General features: G+C 38.6%; 1 protein-coding gene across 7 annotated transcripts in view; it reads right to left on the bottom strand.

Moving 5' to 3' along the window:
- The window catches only part of CCNB3 (cyclin B3), a 62,903-nt gene that overhangs the window by 19,047 nt on the left and 23,847 nt on the right, over window positions 1–20,009 (bottom strand). For 6 of the 7 annotated variants that reach the window (XM_032397942.1, XM_032397947.1, XM_032397944.1 and 3 more), the window contains exons 5-7: window positions 7,659–10,536; window positions 6,720–6,818; window positions 5,393–5,485 (exon numbers count right to left, since the gene is read on the bottom strand). In XM_032397942.1, coding sequence (XP_032253833.1) covers window positions 5,393–5,485; window positions 6,720–6,818; window positions 7,659–10,536 — 3,070 coding nt within the window. The remainder of the gene's footprint in view (window positions 1–5,392; window positions 5,486–6,719; window positions 6,819–7,658; window positions 10,537–20,009) is intronic. The other variant, XM_032397948.1, reaches the window with a different exon arrangement.

Here is a 20,009-nt window from a genome sequence, read left to right as displayed (position 1 = left end):
CATCAGCAAACTAGGAATGGAAAGTAAATATCTCAACCTGATCAAGGGTGTCTACAAAAACTCTACAGTTAAGATCATACTAATGGTGAAAGACTAACTGCTTTCTTCCTAAGATCAGGAACAAGGCAAGGTTGTCTACTCTCACTGTTGCTATTCAACATAATAGAAGTCCTATGCAGTGCAATAAAACACAAAAATGAAAGTAAAAGCATGCATATTGGAAAGGAAGAAATAACACTGTCCCCATTTGCAAATGGCATAATTGTCTATGTAGCTAATCTCAAGAAATCTATAAAAACAAAAGAACTCCTAAGAATTAATAAGTAAGTTTTAGCAAGGTCATAGAATACAAGGTCAATACACAAATATCAATATTTCATACTAGTAGTATACAAATGGAAAACTACATTTTTTAAAAATATCATTTACAATACTACATCTGAAACTAATGATGTACTATATGTTGGCTAGTTGAATTTAAATTAAGAAAAATATCATTTACAGTAGCTCCAAGAAAAGAAAATATTTTGGTATAAATCTAACAAAACACGTACAGGATCTATATGGTAAAAAGATAGAAATCAAAGAAAACCGAAATAAACGAAAGACATACCACATTCGTGGGTATGGAAGATTCAACACAGAAAAGATCTTAATTCTTTTCAAATTCACCTATAGATGTGTGTTGATGGTCCACAAGACCACCCCAAGGTACAATGATTCCTAGTCAGAGGACTCAGCATATAGTCATACTCATGGCTAGGATTTATTATAACAAAAGATAGAAAGCAAAATCAAGTAAATGAGAACATGGGCAAAACTTGCCAAAAACAAGAAACAAGCTTTCAAGAGTCTTATTCCAATAAAGTCAGTCGCTCAGGATGCACTTAGTTCCTCCAGGAATGAGATGTGACAATACATGTAAAGTGCTGTCTACCAGGGAAACTCAGTGCCTAAGATTTTATTGGGAGCTAGTCATGTAAACACTCTCTGCCTAGCATGTACCAAAATTTCAGACTCACAAAAGGAAAGCAGGTGTTCAGAATAAACCACATTGCTTTTTTTTTTTTTTTTACTAACATATAATGTATTATTTGTTTCAGGAGTCAGGTCTGTGATTCATCAGTCTTACACAATTCACAGCGCTCACCACAGCACATACCCTCCCCAGTGTCCATCACTAAACCACATTGTTAATACAAAGAGTTTAGGCACAGTTATCATTAAGGGAGGGTTTTATAGCAGTGTAGGGAACTGTTTACCAGTCAACTTCTCAGATGCCCAGACATGGGCCAACTTTGCAAACAGGACTTTCTAAGGATAGCAGTATTTGGCCTGTTAACTCTTTTCTGCACAAGATGTAACTCAATTCCAATCAAACTCTCAACAGGATTTTTTTGTAGATATAAACAAACTGATTCTAAAATTTATATAGAAAAGCAAATGAACTAGGATAACTAAAACAATTATGGAAAAAAAAAAAAAGAATGGAGCTAGACGGATCACATCACCTAGTTTTGAGACCTACTATAAAACTACAGGAATAAAGACAGTGTGATATTGGCAAAGTGACAGACACAGAGATCAATAAAACAGAATAAAGTATAGAAATAAGTATAGAAAGAGATCCACACAAATAAGGTCAATAGATTTTTGGCAAAGATGCAAAAGCAATTTAGTAGGAAAAAAGTATATTTTCCCACAAATGGTGTTAGAACAAATGGAGATACATATGCAAAAAAAATGAACTTTGACCTCAAAAACCTCATACTATACAAAAATTAACTCAAAATGGATTACAGGGGCACCTGGGTGGCTCACACGGTTAAGCGTCTGCCTTCAGCTCAGGTCATGATCCCAGTGTCCTGGGATCGAGCCCCGCATCGGGCTCCCTGCTCAGCAGGAAGCCTGCTTCTCCCTTTCCTATTCCCCCTGCTTGTGTTCCCTCTCTCTCTATCTCTATGTCAAATAAATAAAATTTCTTTAAAAATCTTTAAAAAAAAAATGGATTACAGATTTAATGTTAAAACTATGAAACTTTCAGATAAAATATGAGAAAATATTCATGACCTAGGTTCAGGCAGAGAATTCTTAAAAAGCACAATCCATAACAGAAAACACTGAAAAACTAGACTATCAAAATTAAAAAAAAAAAAAATTTGCTCTAAGACCCAAATAAGAGAATAAAAAGACTACAGACTGGTAGGATATATTTGTAAATCACATATCCAACACAGAATTTGTATCCAGAATATGTAAAGAACTCTCAATAACTTGATACAAAGAAAATATACTATATATTGGCTAATTGAACATAATAAAAAAAAAAACTACCCATTTAAGAAATGGGCAAGACTTAAGACACTTGACCAAAGAGGATATATGGATAACAAGTAAGTATGATGTTCAACATTATTAGCCCTTGAGGAAATGCAAATTAAAACTATGGTGAGACTCCTCTACCCACCTATTAGATGGCTAAAATTAAAAAAATACTAACACCAAGTGCTGACAAGGATACAGAGCAACCAGAACTCTTACGCACTACAGGTGGATCTCATGGGAATTATGGTGAATGATAAAAGTCAATCTCAAAAGGTTATGTACTGTATGATTTCATTTATATACCATTTATGAAATTACAAAGATATAGATGTGAAAACAAATTAGGAGTTCCCAAGAACAGGAAGGTGAGCTGTTGCTATAAAAGGGTAACATGAGGGATCCTTGTAGTAATGGAACAGTTGTGTCTCAACTGTGGTGGTAGTGCTTACAAAATTTTTGTTTGATAAAACTATACAGACGAAACACACACAACAAATAAATGCATGTAAAACTTATGAAATTTAAATAAGGCCTGTAGACCTTAATTATGACACTATATTATAGTTATGCGAAATGTTACCATCGGGAGAAAGTAGGTGAAAGTTACACAGGACTTCCCTATACTGTTTTTTGCAATTTCTTATGAATCTTATTTCAAAACAAATGTTAAAATTTCATAGAACTATATACCCAAAAGTCCAATTTACCATTTAAAAATATGAAAATTAAAGTTATAAAAACACTATATATGTTTTCTAGAACTGTGATTCTCTATCAAAAGGTGTACATTAACATCACTTGTGGAGGGGTGCCTGGGTGGCTCAGTTGGTTGGGCGTCTGCCTTCAGCTTGGGTCATGATCTCGGGGTCCTGGGATCGAGCCCCACGTTGGGCTCCCTGCTCAGCAGGGATCCTGTTTCTCCCTCTGCCTGCCACTCCCCCTGCTTGTGCTCTCTCTCTCTCTCTCTCTCTGACAAGTAAAATCTTTAAAAAAAAATCACTTGTGGAGCTTTATAAAAATATATGTGCCCCTTTACCCAAAAAATACAAAAACACTAATTCAAAGGGATACATGCACCCCTATGTTTACTGCAGCATTACTTACAATAGCCAAACTGTGGAAGCAGCCCAAATGTCCATCGATAGATGAATGGATAAAGAAGATATGGTATATATACACAATGGAATATTATTCAGCCATAAAAAAGAATGAAATCTTGCCATTTGCAACAACATGGATGGAGCTAGAGAGTATGATGTTAAGTGAAGTAAGTCCATCAGAGAAAGACAAATACCATATGATCTTACTCATGTGTGGAATTTAAGAAACAAAAGAATAAAGGAAAAAGAGAAAGACAAACCAAGAAACAGACTCTAACTATAGAGAACAAACTGATGGTTACAAGAGGGGAGGTGGGTGGGGAGATGGATGAAATAGGTGATGGGGATTAAAGAGTACACTTATCATGATGAATAAAATAAAGTAATAAAAAATTCTTTTTAAAAAAACAGAAAATATATATATGTGCCTGGGCCACACCCCCACAATTCTGATTTGATAGTATGGGATGGGACCTGGGCATCTGTGATTCTATGATCCATGCACTAGAGGTGCACCCCTAAAGTAGATGACCACCACTTAAAGTGGAGGAATAATATACACACACAAATATTAACTGTGGTTGTGAGTTGTGGGATCACAGGTAATTATAATTTATTACTTTGCTATAACAAATGTGAGTTTCTGTGCAATAAAAATAACAACAAAAGCTTTTTTAAAAAAGATTCAGTTCATCATTCCAGCTAGTAGAGATATTTTATCTCTGATATCCATTTATTTCCTATCCCTATTCCTAGTCTTACGCCATGCAATATTTGATGAGTTTATCTTTTCTGTTCTCATTTACATCACTAATAAAAATGTTGATTAGAACAAAGTCCACTGGCAATCTTCTAGAAGTCTCCTTCTAGCTTAATAATGATCAGCAATCTTTGGGATCAGCTTTACTTACATAGGATCTACCCAAATTCTACTCTTTTTTTAAAAAAGATTTATTTATTTATTTTATTTATTTATTTACTTACTTATTTATTTGAGAGGGCGGGGGAGAGAGGGGCAGAGGGAAAAGGAGAGAGAGAATCTCAAGCAGACTCCCAGCTGAACGCAGAGCCCAAGGCAGGGCTTGATCTCACCATCCTGAGATCATGACCTGATCCAAAACCAAGAGTTGGACACTCAACTGATTGAGCCACCAAGGCACCCCCAAATTATACTCTTACCCATTATTATTTTCATAAGATGAGAGGCATTTTCATGCTTTACTGATATCCAAATAAATCGTGTCTACCATATTTTCCTGGTCTGTTACTTCAAAGTGACCCTGAACCACTCCTCTGGTACTCAATAAAGGATATTAAACTATATTACCTTTTCTTCCTAATTATATAGTTAAGACTCTTCTGGGCATAGCCTATGCCTTATATTTTCTTGCAAACCATTCAATTCCATTCATTCAACAAATATTTATTGACACTCCACTATGTGCCAGGTACTATTCTGGACTCTCCTTCCTTTGTGTAAAATGATAATTAAGTATTCATAGCACTATTGCCTCAACATCCAACCCTGGACAAATAGCTACCTGCCATGTCTGGTCCTGCCATGTCTGCCACACTGTCCCTCCTATCACCAATCTCACCCAAAGCTTGAAAAGACTTTGTCACTGACCCCTATCCAAATCACTAAATAGACTTTTACAAAATTTTGAGAATGATTAAACTATCATACCATCGTTGCCTCTTTTAGAAATAGTCTCTCCTTCCGCTGGGTTCTCACAGTACCTTATGTATAACATTCTTACAGTACCTAGTGTATTCTACTTTTTATTGTACTCATATCTGTCTGCGTGTCTTATTTTGCCCCCTAGATCATAAGCTCCCTGAAGGCAGGAACCGTGGCTCAGCTCTGTAGACCCAGAAAATTTTTACCATGCCTGGCATCTGGTGATACTGAATGAAAATCAATAAAGAGAAGGGCAGCCCCTTAAAGCAGCAGTTGTCAGGCTTACCTGCACCTCTACCAACCAGTCCACAAGAATGGCCCTCATGTAACTGCTGATGTCAGTCTGCCTGTTCATGTATTTTTTAAGTATGAACTTTTCCTGGCAGCAATAAAAAAGAAATATTAATCCATAAACTCTTCTTATAGTTCAAAAATTGTAACTTAGGAAAAAAATACTTGCAACTAACATCTCAGACAAAGAAACTGTAACAACATAATTAACTTCTTCAGTTCTAACTCATTATTTTCAGCTGGTATCAGGGGCCGATCAAAGTCTCCTTTTCCAGACAAGTTCTAGTTATCCTTGGGAAATGGATGCACGTCATATTCAAGCGTCAGGGTGGATATGGAGGAGTCCAGGGGGAATATGGAATATGGGCAGGAACACACCTATGACTATAGATGAATACCAAAGAGGTTCTGCCCCTTCTTTGCAATTCAATCTAAAGCACAATGCCATGCTGTGTAGAGCAGTGGTTCGCAAACTTTAACACATATACCACCTGGGGATCTTTAAAATTCACATGCTAATTTAGAAGGTCTGGGTGGGGCTAGGTTTCTGCATTTCTAACAAGATCCCAAGTGAAACTGACACTGCTGAGCTAAGGCCCATACTTGTAGTATAACAAAATTATCTCTTACTTCCTCCAAGCTACACTAGAAAAAGTGAAGGGTCTGGAGTCAGTAAATCAAATGTTATGTCTCTAAAGACAAGATATTCATCCTCCCTCTTATGCATGGCCTGCTAAAATTTTAGTTGGTAGATAATCTTGGTCCCATCTGTTCCGTTGAGAGAGAGAAGAAAATTTGGAATCAACGAATTTTAGTGGTCAAGGAGACTGGCTGATTTTAAAGGAGGAAGAAAATGTCACCAGGTTGGAGAGTGATTCTACATATGATGCCAGAAACTTGCATAGGGAAGGGAAAAGATCTCAAAGAGCAGCCACTCAGAAGAAGACTACTATTTTTGTGTCTGAGACTGTCTCCTCAACAATTAGAGGCACAGGCTTATGGTCTTCAAGGTAATCAGACTTTTAGCCCATATCCCAGCTCTACCATATACTAGTTGTGTGATTCTGAGCAGTTTCTCCAATCTATAAAAAGGAGATAATAATACATACCATCATGAAGTTATTGGGAGAATTAAACAAGATAATGTCTATAAACCCCTTAACCTCAATGTCTAACTTATGGTAAGCTACCAGTTGATGTCAGTTGTTGCTGTTATTATTTTAATCATCATTATTACTTCCCCTTTCAACTTGCATTTGAAGGATGGAATGATGAGGAAATGAGACCTAGAAATCCTTCCCCTCCAACAGCCACCTACATACCTCTCTCTCTTTCATGTAACTGAAGATATCCTTGGCATATATTGGGTTGAAAAATGGATCACTGTAGTTCTTGTCAATATCCTCCAATGGGGTTACCTGCTTGGAAATCACCAAAAAGATATTAGGAGGAGAAAGATTCCAAGGAAGGCTTAGCACATACACATAAAGGATACACTTCTTTCTTCCCACTGTCATCTTCTGCTAAGGTTCCTCAAGCCTCATATATCCTGGGTCACAACAGAGCACCCCCTGGTTCTTCAATCCTCATACTGCCAAGTGACCAAGAAATGTTTAGTCCTTCTTGTACACGCCTGCTCTGCCCTAGGAACTAGGCACCATTTTTACAGGTAAGTTCAAGACTCTCCAGGAAAAACACTCTTATTTTACTATTTCAACTTATGTCACGTATCTTCTTAGGTCACTTGTTTTGTCCCAATGTTTTGATCTAACCCAATTCATCTTCTTGGTAGCCTTTTCCTCCCTTCTATACCTCTACCCAGTTTGTTTTGCCTACAAGAGGGGTATTTCTCCTCCTGCTTGCCAAATCTCATTCCTTCATCCTTCCAATTTTCAACTTAAATACCATCTTCCTTGGGAGATGCTTCTGTAGACTTTACTCATCTTTGACTGGAGTCCACTGTAATGCAGATTGCAATTACTAAGAAAGGCAATTTACACACACACACACACACACACACACACACACACAATATTCCAGATCCTTGTGGGTATTCCTGGAATAAATAATTTCTAATTGTTTGGGTGTATTTCTATGCCAATCGGAAAGTCAAGAGATCCCACAAGGCCAACTTGATTTACTATAGCTTACTATATACAGATCAATTGCTTAGGAAGGCAAAAAAAATCTCTTTACTAGCAGCCACCTACAGGACAACAAAGAACACATCATCTAATTTAAGAAGAAAGAGAACAGGATACCTCCTTCTGTGACCTCTTGCCCCAAGATGAGGAAGGTTTATTGGAACTGGATTCACAAGCACTGGACTTGCTTGTGATATTGAACTTGCCCACACTGGACAGGCCTGTTCTGGGTTCGGGGGCAGTGCTGGACACATATGAGCTGGTTTCAACTTGGAGGATCAAGAAATCTTTGAGAGAGTTATCTTTCTTTTGGGTGGGATTCTCTTGCAAGGCCAATGGCTCCTTCAGGGACAACTCCTTCCCAGTGGTGGGTTTCTCATTCAAAGCAAATGTCTCCTTGACATGGAATGTCTCGTTGAGGGTAGGTTTCTCCTGAAAGGACAATGGCTCCTTGAAGAGGGTCTCCTTCTCCCTGCTGGGCTTCTCCTTCAAGGCCAAGGGCCCCCTCAGGGTAGCTTCTTCTTCAACTGTGGGATTCTCTTGCAAGGCCAAGGACTCCCTTGGGATGGTCCCCTCAAAGCTGGGCTTCTGAAAAGCCAGTGGTTGCTTAATAAAGGACTCTTCATTGGTGATATTCTCTTGCAAGGCCAAATGCTTCTTCAAGAGGAACACCTCCCCCTGAGCAATGGGTTTCTTCTTTAAAGATAATTGCTTCTCAAGGCTTGTTGCCACCTCAATGGAGAGCTCCTCCTTCAGAACCAATGGTTTATTTAAAAGGGATTCCTCTTCAGTAGTGCACTTCTCCTGCAAAACCAACAGCTTCTTCAAGGAATCCTCTTTGGTATCAGTCTTCTTCTGCAAGCCCAAAGCCTTCCAGAAGAGGGACTCATCTTTGTTGGTAGGTTTAACATGCAATGAAAATGGCTCCTGAGAAAGGAATTCCTCCTCAGTAGTAGGCTTCTCCTCTAAGGTCAATGGTTCCTTAATATACAATTCTTCTTCAGTGGTGGTTTTTTCTGGCAAGGCCAATGGCTTAGTTGAGAGGGACACCTCCTGCAGAGTGGTGTGCTTCTCTTTCAATACAGGTGGATCCTGGAAGAGGAACTCCTCTTCAGTTATAGACTTTTTATTAAAGGGCAATAGCTTCTTAAAGAGTGACTCTTCTTCAGAGATGGTCTTCTCTGAGACCAGTGGCTTCTTTAAGAGGAACATCTTCCCCTGCATGAATTGTTTTTTCTTTAAAGATAACGGTGTCTTGGTAAGGATTGTCTCCTCAGTTGAAGACTTCTTCCTAAGTGACACTGGCTCCATAAAGAAGGACTCCTTATCCTTGCTAATCATATTCTGCAAGTCCAACATTTCTTGGCAGATGGACATCATTATTTGAGAGGCACACTTTTTCTTCTTTAAAGATAAAGGCTCCTTGGTAGAGACTGCCTCATCTGTGGTATGTTTCTTCCTAAAGGGAACTGGGTCCATAAGAAATTCATCTTCACCATCAACATTCTCCTGCAATGCCCCTGGCTTCTTCAAAAGAGCCACCTCCCCATGCGTGGTATGCTTCTCTTGCAACATAGGTGATTCCTTGAAGAGAGACTCCTCCTCGGTGGTAGACTTCTTTTTAAAGGACAACTTGTCTCCAGAGGTGGCCTGCAATACTAGTGGCTTCTTCAAGCAGGACACCTTGCCCTGACTAGTACACTTTCTCTTCTTTAAAGATAATAGCATCTTGGTGGGGGTTGCCTCCTCAATGGTACATTTCTTCTTAAAGGCCAAAGTCTCCTTTGAAAGTGACTCCTCCTCAGTTAGAGTCTTTTGCAAGGTCAAGGCCTTCTTCAAGATGGACACCTCCTCCTGAGTGGTGTGCTCCTCTTGCAACGTGGGTGGCTCATGGAAAAGGGACTCCTCAGTGGTGTCCTTCTTCTTAGGGGACCGTGGCTCCTTAATGAATGACTTCTCTCCAGAGGTGATCTTTTGCAATGCTAGTGGCTTCTTCAAGTGGTACATCTTCCCCTGAATGGTACACTTCTTCTTTACAGGTAACGGTTTCTTGGTGGGGTTTGTCTCCTTGGTAGTACGTTTCTTCCTAAGGGACATTGGCTCCATAAGATATTTATACTTACTGTCCTTCTCCTCCTGCAATGCCTGTGGCTTCTTCAAGAGGACCACCTCCCCACTAGTGGTGTGCTTCTCCTGCAATGCAGATGGCTCCTGGAAGAGAGACTCCAATGGCTCCTTAATGAGTGCCTTCTCTCCAGAGGTGGTCTTCTGCAATTCTAATGGCTTTTTCAAGTGAGCCAACTTCCCTTGAATAGTACACTTCTTCTTTAAAGATAATGGCCTCAAGGTGAAGGTTGCCTCCTTGCTGGTAGGTTTCTTCTTGAAAGCCAGTGGCTCCTTAATGAGGGACTCCTCTTCAGAGGTGGTCTTCTGCAATACTAGTGGTTTCTTCATATGGGACACCTTCCCCTGAGTGGTACACTTCTTCTTCTTCCTTAAAGATAACAACTTCTTGGTGGGGGTTGCCTCCTCTGTTTTAGGCTTCTTTCTAAAGTTTGTTGGCTCCATAAAGAAGGAATCCCCTTCAACAGTGACGTCCTGCAAAGCCAAGTCCCCCTGATATGTACACATCTTCTTTAAAGATAATGTTCCTTTGGTGATGGCTGCCTCCTCAGTTTTATGCTTCTTCCCAAAAGTCATTGGCTCTACAACAAACTCATCAGCGTTGTCAGCTTCCCCCTGTAAGGATGGCGGCTTCTCCATGAGGTATACCTCCCCCTGATTTGTGGACTTCTTTAAAGATAATGACCTTTTGAAAAGGCCTGTGTCCTCAGTAGTGAGTTCCTCTTTTAAAATTAATGGCTTTTTGAAAAATGATACCTCCTCAGTAGTGGTTGTTTTAGAGATGGTAGGTATCTCCAGAATGAGTGGTTTCTCCATAATATTTGGTACCAAGGTAGTAGAGACTACTACTGGTGAGGGTTCCAGCTTATAACTGTAAAGGAAACAATGTCTGATTAAGAAGAATGCAGTTCCTAGAATCCTCACCAACCATCTCATTTTGTTGCTATATTTATAAAAGGGGAAAGGACTTCAACCTCAAGAGACAGATTAAAGGGTAAAAATCAATTACCATAGTGAATCAAAGTAGCACACTATATAGTTTCTATGGCCTAGGTTCTCTCACTTTTCTGAAAAATTTCCCCTAAAATCCAGGTTATACTTTACTAAATATGAATTATTTCCTTTATTTATATATAAAGTCTTTATTCTAATACCACATTGTATGAGTTATCTGCTATTATATCAGTCTCCCTCACTAGCTGCATTTATTTATCTTTGTCTATCAGCACCAGGCATCTGGTAAAGTGCAGGCTGAAATTAATATTGTTTGAAGACTTATGAGAAAATTATAAGAGAGAAGCTTATGAAGGCTTAGAGAAAGGTGGGCTGGTACTTAATGTTGGTGGTATCTAACCACATCCCCTTCAACCTAAGCTATTCATGAGATACTTTCCCAATGGAGAGAATAAAAAGACCACAATAAACATTTGTTCACATGGGTCAGATTCAAAGCTTTGTTTTGAACAGGATTTCACGTCCAATTAGTAACTAACCTAGTGTGACCAAATCACTGGAGGACTCGAAATCAGAAGAGAGAATTGAAGGCAAATACAATCATCAGTCTGAACAAGAGTAAATGCCCCCAAAACTAGATATCATATGATTCCATTTATATGAAATGTCCAGAATAGACATACCCATAGAGGTGTATCCACAAAAGAAAGTAGATTGGTAGTTGCCTGTGGCTGGAAAGGGGCAGGGAAGGGGGGGGTAAAAGGGGGGGGCTGGGAAAAGAAAGGGACTACTAATTGGTTCAAGTTTTTTGGGGGGTGTTGAAAAGTTCTAAAATTAGATAGTAGTGATGGCTGTACAACTCTATGAATATAATTTAAAAACCACTGTATTGTTTTTAAAAAAAAAAAGGAAGTACCTGGAGAGGTTCCACATGGCCAGATAGATTCCAGGTCCCTCCTGATGAGAACTTTTAAAGGTAGTCTCCAGATAATCTAGTTATGATAAAGAGTATGCCTTCTAGAGCTAACCTGCCTGGATTCAAATCCTGGCTCCTCCACCTACTGGCTGGGTGACCTTGGGCTAGTTAACTGTCTGTGCTTCACTTTTTTCACCGATACAATGGGGGTCATATTACCTCTTTATAGGGTTGTTGTGAAAATTTGATCACTTAATATGCAATAAAAACATGTAAAACAAAGAATAGTTCAAAACTAACTGTATGCTAATAAATCAGGTAACTTAGATGAAATGGACAAATTCCTAAGAAGCCACAAACTACCAAAACTGACTTAAAAAGAAAACAGAAAATCTGAGTAGACCTATAACAACCAAAAACATTGAATTAATATAAAAACTACCCACAAAGAAAAGTCCAGGCCCAGATGGTTTTGCTGTAGAATTCTACCAAACATCTAAAGAAGAATTAATACCAGTTCCCCATAAACAACCCCAAGAAATAGAAGATATGAGAACAGTTACCAACTCATTCTATGAAGCCAGTATTACTCAATACCAAAAACAAAGATATCACAAGAAAATTATAGTCTGGTATCTCTTAAAAATATAGGTGCAAAAATCCCCCACAAACACTAGCAAACCAAATCCGGCAACACATAAAAGTATTATACACCATGACCAAGTGGGATTTGTCCCAGGAATACAAGATTAGTTTAACATCCAAAAATCAATTCATGTATCAAGCCATATTAATGGAATAAAAAACAAAGCCACATGATCATCTCAATAGATCCAGAAAAATCATTTGACAAAATACAACACCGTTTCATGATAAAGGACTCAACAGACTAAGAATAGAAAGGAGATTCCTCAACTTGATAAAGGGCATCTATCAAAAACCCAAAGCTAACATCACACTTAATGGTGAGAGACTGATGCTTACCCCCTAAGATCAGGGAAAAGACAAGGATATCTAATTCTTCTTTAGAGGGTGGGAAATTTGTAGTGTAGCAGTATATAACTCATATAGCATTGTTGATGTTTCAGGACAAAACCCCTCTATTCTCTGAATAAATTCCAAACTCTGCCATGATATGCAAGGCCCTGGTGATCTGGCTCCTGTCTGCCTCTCCAAATCCATCTCTTAAGAAACATTAGTATAGGAAATTGGGCATCTGGGTGGCTCAGTTGGTTAAGCGTCTGCCTTCAGCTCAGGTCATGATCCCCAGGTCCTGGAATCGAGCCCCACACTGGGCTCCCTATTCAGCGGGGACCCTGCTTCTCCCTCTCCCTCTGACTATCACTCCCCCTTCATGTGCTCTTTCTCTCTGTCAAATAAATAAATAAAATCTTTAAAAAAAAGAAAGAAACATTAGTAAAGGTATTGAGTATCTATGATACCATAGGTCTGGGGTGATCATAGTAGGCTTCCTTGATAGAGTGACCAGTTGTCTTTGTCTGTGACTGAGAGGGTTCCTGGGATGCAAGACTCTCAGTATTAAAACTGGGCAAATCTTAGGAAAACCAGAATAAGTTGGTCACCCAATTTTTAGAAGACAAGGATGTCCAACTCTTGACACTTCTATTCAACATAGTACTAGAGGTTCTAGCCAGGGCAAACTAGGCAAGAAAATTAAATAAGGAGGAGCAAGATGGCAGAGGAGTAGGAGACCTAAATTTCGTCTGGTCCCAGGAATTCAGCTAGATAGGGATCAAACCACTCTGAACACCTACGAATTCAATAGGAGATAGAAGAAAAGAATAGCAGCAACTCTCTGAACAGAAAAGCGACCACTTTCTGGAAGGTCTCTTCTGATTTGTTTAGTGTATATTTTTCTAGGGTTGCTGTTACCCTGTTAGCATTTTGTTCTCTCATTCATCTATTCTCCTCTGGACAAAATGACAAGATGGAAAAATTCACCTCAAAAAAAAGAACAAGAGGCAGTACCTACTGCCAGGGACCTAATCAATATGGACATTAGTAAGATGTCGGAACTAGAGTTCAGAATGACGATTTTAAAGATACTAACTGGGCTTGAAAAAGCATGGAAGATATTAGAGAAACCCTTTCTGGAGAAGTAAAAGAACTAAAATCTAACCAAGTAGAAATCAAAAAGGCTATCAATGAGGTGCAATCAAAAATGGAGGCTCTAACTGCTAGGATAAATTAGGCAGAAGAGAGAATTAGTGATATAGAAGACCAAATGATGAAGAATAAAGAAGCTGAGAAAAAGAGAGATAAACAACTACTGGAACAGGAGGGCAGAATTTGAGAGATCAGTGATACCATAAGATGAAACAATATTAGAATAACTAGGATCCCAGAAGAAGAAGAAAGAGAGAGAGAGAGAGGCAGAAGGTATATTGGAGCAAATTATAGCAGAGAACTTCCCTAATTTGGGGAAGGAAACAGGCATCAAAATCCAGGAGGCACAGAGAAACCCCCTCAAAATCAATAAAAATAGGTCAACACCCTGACATCTAATAGTAAAACTTACGAGTCTCAGAGACAAAGAGAAAATCCTGAAAGCAGCTCGGGACAAGAGATCTGTAACCTACAATGACAGAAACATTAGATTGGCAACAGACCTATCCATAGAGACCTGGTAGGCCAGAAAGGACTGGTATGATATATTCAGAGCACTAGATGAGAAAAATATGCAGCCAAGAATACTATATCCAGCTAGGCTGTCACTGAAAATAGAAGCAGAGATAAAAAGTTTCCAGGGCAAAAAAAACTAAAGGAATTTGCAAACACAAAACCAGCCCTACAAGAAATATTGAAAGGGGTCCTCTAAGCAAAGAGAGAGCCTAAAAGTAACATAGACCAGAAAAGAACAGAGACAATATACAGTAACAGTCACCTTACAGGCAGTACAATGGCACTAAATTCATATCTTTCAATAGTTACCCTGAATGTAAATGGGTTAAATGCCCCAATCAAAAGACACAGGGTATCAGACTGGATAAAAAAAACAAGACCCATCGATATGCTGTCTGCAAGAGACTCATTTTAGACCCAAAGACACCCCCAGATTGAAAGTGAGGGGGTAGAAAACCATTTACCATGCTAATGGACACCAAAAGAAAGCTGGGGTGGCAATCCTTATATCAGACAAATTAGATTTTAAACCCAAGACTATAATAAGAGATGAGGAAGGACACTATATCATACTTAAAGGGTCTATCCAACAAGAAGATCTAACAATTGTAAATATCTATGCCCCTAACATGGGAGCAGCCAATTATATAAGCCAATTAAGAACAAAAGCAAAGAAACACATTGACAACAATACAATAATAGTGGGGGACTTTAACACCCCCCTCACTGAAATGGACAGATCATCTAAGCAAAAGATCAACAAGGAAATAAAGACTTTAAATGACACACTGGACCAAATGGACTTCACAGATATATTCAGAACATTCCATCCCAAAGCAACAGAACACACATTCTTCTCTAGTGCCCATGGAACATTCTCTAGAATAGATCACATCCTAGGTCACAAATCAGGTCTCAACCAGTACCAAAAGACTGGGATCATTCCCTGCATATTTTCAGACCACAGTGCTTTGAAACTAGAATTCAATCACAAGAGGAAAGTCGGAAAGAACTCAAATACATGGAGGCTAAAGAGCATCCTACTAAAGAATGAATGGGTCAACCAGGAAATTAAAGAAGAATTAAAAAATAATTCACGGAAACAAATGAAAATGAAAATACAACTGTTCAAAATCTTTGGGATGCAGCAAAGGCGGTCCTAAGAGGAAAGTATATAGCAACACAAGCCTTTCTCAAGAAACAAGAAAGGTCTCAAATACACAACCTAATCCTACACCTACAGGAGCTGGAGAAAGAACAGCAAATGAAGCCTAAACCCAGCAGGAGAAGAGAAATAATAAAGATCAGAGCAGAAATCAATGAAATAGAAACCAAAAGAACAGTAGAACAGATCAACGAAACTAGGAGCTGGTTCTTTGAAAGAATTAACAAGATTGGTAAACCCCTGGCCAGACTTATCAAAAAGAAAAGAGAAATGACCCAAATAAATAAAATCATGAATGGAAGAGGAGAGATCACAACCAACACCAAAGAAATACAAACAATTATAAGAAAACATTATGAGCAACTACCATGCCAGCAAATCAGATAATCTGGAAGAAATGGATGCATTCCTAGAGATATATCAACTACCAAAACTGAACCCGGAAGAAATAGAAAACCTGAACAGACCTATAACCACTAAGGAAATTGAAGCAGTAATCAAAAATCTCCCGACAAACAAAAGCCCAGGGCCAGATGGCTTCCCAGGGGAATTCTACCAAACATTTAAAGAAGAATTAGGGCGCCTGGGTGGCTCAGTTGGTTAAGCGACTGCCTTCGGCTCAGGTCATGATCCTGGAGTCCCTGGATCGAGTCCCGCATTGGGCTCCCTGCTCAGCAGGGAGTCTGCTTCTCCCTCTGACCCTCCCCCCTCTCATGTGCTTGCTCTCTCTCATTCTCTCTCTCTCAAATAAATAAATAAAAAATCTTTAAAAAAATAAAAATAAAAAATAAAGAAGAATGAATACCTATTCTTCTGAAACTGTTCCAAAACATAGAAATGGAAGGAAAACTTCCAAACTCGTTTTAGGAGGCCACCATTACCTTGATCCCAAAACCAGAAAAAGACCCCATCAAAAAGGAGAATTACAGACCAATATCCTTGATGAACGTGGATGCAAAAATTCTCACCAAAATACTAGCCAATAGGATCCAACAGTACATTAAAAGGATTATTCACCACACGACCAAGTGGGATTTATTCCTGGGCTGCAAGGTTGGTTCAACATCCGCAAATCAATCAATGTGATACAATACATTAATAAAAGAAAGAACAAGAACCATATGATCCTCTCAATAGATGCAGAATTTGACAAAGTACAGCATCCTTTCTTGATCAAAACTCTTCAGAGGATAGGGACAGAGGGTACAGACCTCAATATCATAAAAGCCATCTATGAAAAACCCAGAGCAAATATCATTCTCAATGGTGAAAAACTGAGAGCTTTCCCCCTAAGGTCAGGAACATGGCAGGGATGTCCACTATCACCACTACTATTCAACATAGTATTAGAAGTCCTAGCCACAGCAATCAGACAACAAAAAGAAATCAAAGGCATCCAAATCGGCAAAGAAGAAGTCAAACTCTCACTCTTTGCAGATGATAAGATACTTTATGTGGAAAACCCAAAGGACTCCACCCCAAAACTGCTAGAACTCATACAGGAATTCAGTTAAGTGGCAGGATATAAAATCAATGCACAGAAGTCAGTGGCATTCCTATACACCAACACCAAGACAGAAGAAAGAGAAATTAAGGAGTCGATCCCATTTACAACTGCACCCAAAACCATAAGATACCTAGCAATAAACCTAACCAAAGAAGCAAAGGATCTGTACTCACAAAACTATAAAATACTCATGAAAGAAATTGAGGAAGACACAAAGAAATGGAAAAATGTTCCATGCTCATGGATTGGAAGAACAAATATTGTGAAGATGTCAATGCTACCCAGAGCAATCTACACATTCAATGCAATCCCTATCAAAATACCATCAACTTTTTTCAAAGAAATGGAACAAATAATCCTAAAATTTGTATGGAACCAGAAAAGACCCCGAATAGCCAGAGGAATGTTGAAAAAGAAAAGCAAAGCCAGTGGCATCACATCTGGACTTCAATCTCTATTACAAAGCTGTCATCATCAAGACAGTATGGTACTGGCACGAAAACAGACACATAGATCAATGGAACAGAATAGAGAGCTCAGAAATGGACCCTCAATTCTATGGTCAACTCATCTTTGACAAAACAGGAAAGAATGTCCAATGGAAAAAAGACAGTCTCTTCAACAAATGGTGTTGGGAAAATTGGACAGCCACATGCAGGAGAATGAAACTGGACCATTTCCTTACACCACACACAAAAATAGACTCAAAATGGTTGAAAGACCTAAATGTGAGACAGAGTCCATCAAAATCCTAAAAGAGAACACAGGCAGCAACCTCTTCGACCTCAGCCACAGCAACTTTTTCCTAGAAACATTGCCAAAGGCAAGGGAAGCAAGGGCAAAAATGAACTATTGGGACTTCATCAAGATATAAAGCTTTTGCACAGCAAAAGAAACAGTCAACAAAACCAAAAGACAACCCACAGAATGGGAGAAGATATTTGCAAATGACATATCAGATGAAGGGCTAGTATCCAAAATCTATAAAGAACTTTTGAAACTCAGCACCCAAAGAACAAATGATCCAATCAAGAAACGGGCAGAAGACACGAACAGACATTTTTCCAAAGAAGACATCCAAACGGCCAACAGACACATGAAAAAGTGCTCAACATCGCTCGGCATCAGGGAAATCCAAATCAAAACCTCAATGAGGTAACACCTCACACCAGTCAGAATGGCTAAAATTAAGTCAGGAAACAACAGATGTTGGCGGGGATGCAGAGAAAGGGGAACCCTCCTACACTGTTGATGGGAATGCAAGCTGGTGCAGCCACTCTGGAAAACAGTATGGAGGTTCCTCAAAAAGTTGAAAATAGAGCTACCATACAACCCAGCAATTGCACTCCTGGGTATTTACCCCAAAGATACAAATGTAGGGATCCGAAGGGGTACGTGCATCCCGATGCTTATGGCAGCAATGTCCACAATAGCCAAACTATGGAAGGAGCCAAGATGGCCATCGACACACGAATGGATAAAGAAGATGTGGTATATATATATACAATGGAATATTATGCAGCCATCAAAAGGAATGAAATCTTGCTATTTGCAACGACGTGGATGGAACTGGAAGGTATTATGCTGAGCGAAATAAGTCAAGCAGAGAAAGACATGTATCATATGACCTCACTGACATGAGGAATTCTTAATCTCAGGAAACAAACTGAGGGTTGCTGGAGTGGTGGGGGGTGGGAGGGATGGGGTGGCTGGGTGATAGACATTGGGGAGGGTATGTGCTATGGTGAGTGCTGTGAATTGTGTAAGACTGTTAAATCACAGACCTGTACCTCTGAAACAAATAATACATTATACATTAAAAAAAAAAAAAAAAAAGATAGCAGGAAGGGAAAAATGAAGGGGAGGATATTGGAGGGGGAGACAAACCATGAGAGACGATGGACTCTGAGAAACAAACTGAGGGTTCTAGAGGGGAGGGGGGTGGGGGGATGGGTTAGCCTGGTGATGGGTATTAAAGAGGGCACGTTCTGCATGGAGCACTGGGTGTTATACACAAACAATGAATCATGGAACACTACATCAAAAACTAATGATGTAATGTATGGTGATTAACATAACATAATAAAAAATTTTTTTCAAAAAAAAAAAAAGAAAATTAAATAAAAGGCCTCCAGATTGAAAAGGAAGAAGTAAAACTGTGTATTAGCAGATGACATGATTTACATATAGAAAATCCTAGGAATCTACACCAAAACTATTAGAACTAATACACAAGTTTAGCAAGGTTCCGTGACACAAGATCAATATACCAAAATCATATATATATTTCTATATCCTTGCAATGAACAGTATGAAAATGAAATTAGGAAAACAAATCCATTTACAACAGCATCAAGAAAAATAAAATGCTTAGAAATAAATTTAACAAAAGAAGTACAAAATTTATATTCTGAAAACTACAAAAACGTTGAAAGAAATTAAAGGTCTAAATAAATGAAAAGACATCCCATGTTTGTGGGTTGGAGGACTTAGTACTAAGATGGTAATACTCCCGAAATTGATTTACAGGTTCAAGACAACTTCTGTAAGAATCCCAGTGGTAACAGACAAGCTGATTCTAAAATTTATAAGGAATTGCAAAGAACCCAGAATAGCCAAAACAATCTTGAAAAAGAGGAACAAAGTTGGAGGAGGAGTCACACTTCCTAATTTCAAAATGCACTACAGAGCAACAACAATTAAGATAATGTGGTACTGGCATAATGGCAGACATGTAGATTGATGGAATAAAATTGAGACTTCAGAAATAAACACTTGCATTTATAGTCATTTGATTTTTGACAAGGATGCCAAGATAATTAGGTGGAGGAAGATTAGTCTTTTTAACAAATAGTGCTGGGACAACTGGATATCTACATGCAAAACAATGAAGTTAGACCCCTAACACATACTAACAACAAAAATTAACTCAAAAAGAATCAATAACCTAAGAGCTAAAACTTTAAAGCTCTGCAAAGAAAATCTTAAATCTTTGTAACCTCAGATTTGGCAATGGTCTCTTAGCACACCAAAAGCATTAGCAACAAAGGAAAAAATAAATTGGACTTCATCAAAATTAAAAACTTTTGTGCCTCAAAGGATACCAACAAGAAAATGAAAAGACAGCTCACAGAAAAAATGAAATATTTGCAAATTACA

Source organism: Phoca vitulina, unplaced genomic scaffold, assembly GCF_004348235.1.
Source record: "Phoca vitulina isolate PV1807 unplaced genomic scaffold, GSC_HSeal_1.0 scaffold107, whole genome shotgun sequence".
Lineage (NCBI taxonomy): Eukaryota > Metazoa > Chordata > Mammalia > Carnivora > Phocidae > Phoca > Phoca vitulina.
The sequence above is the reverse complement of the archived record's forward strand: the minus strand, read 5'-3'. Positions and strand labels throughout refer to the sequence as shown.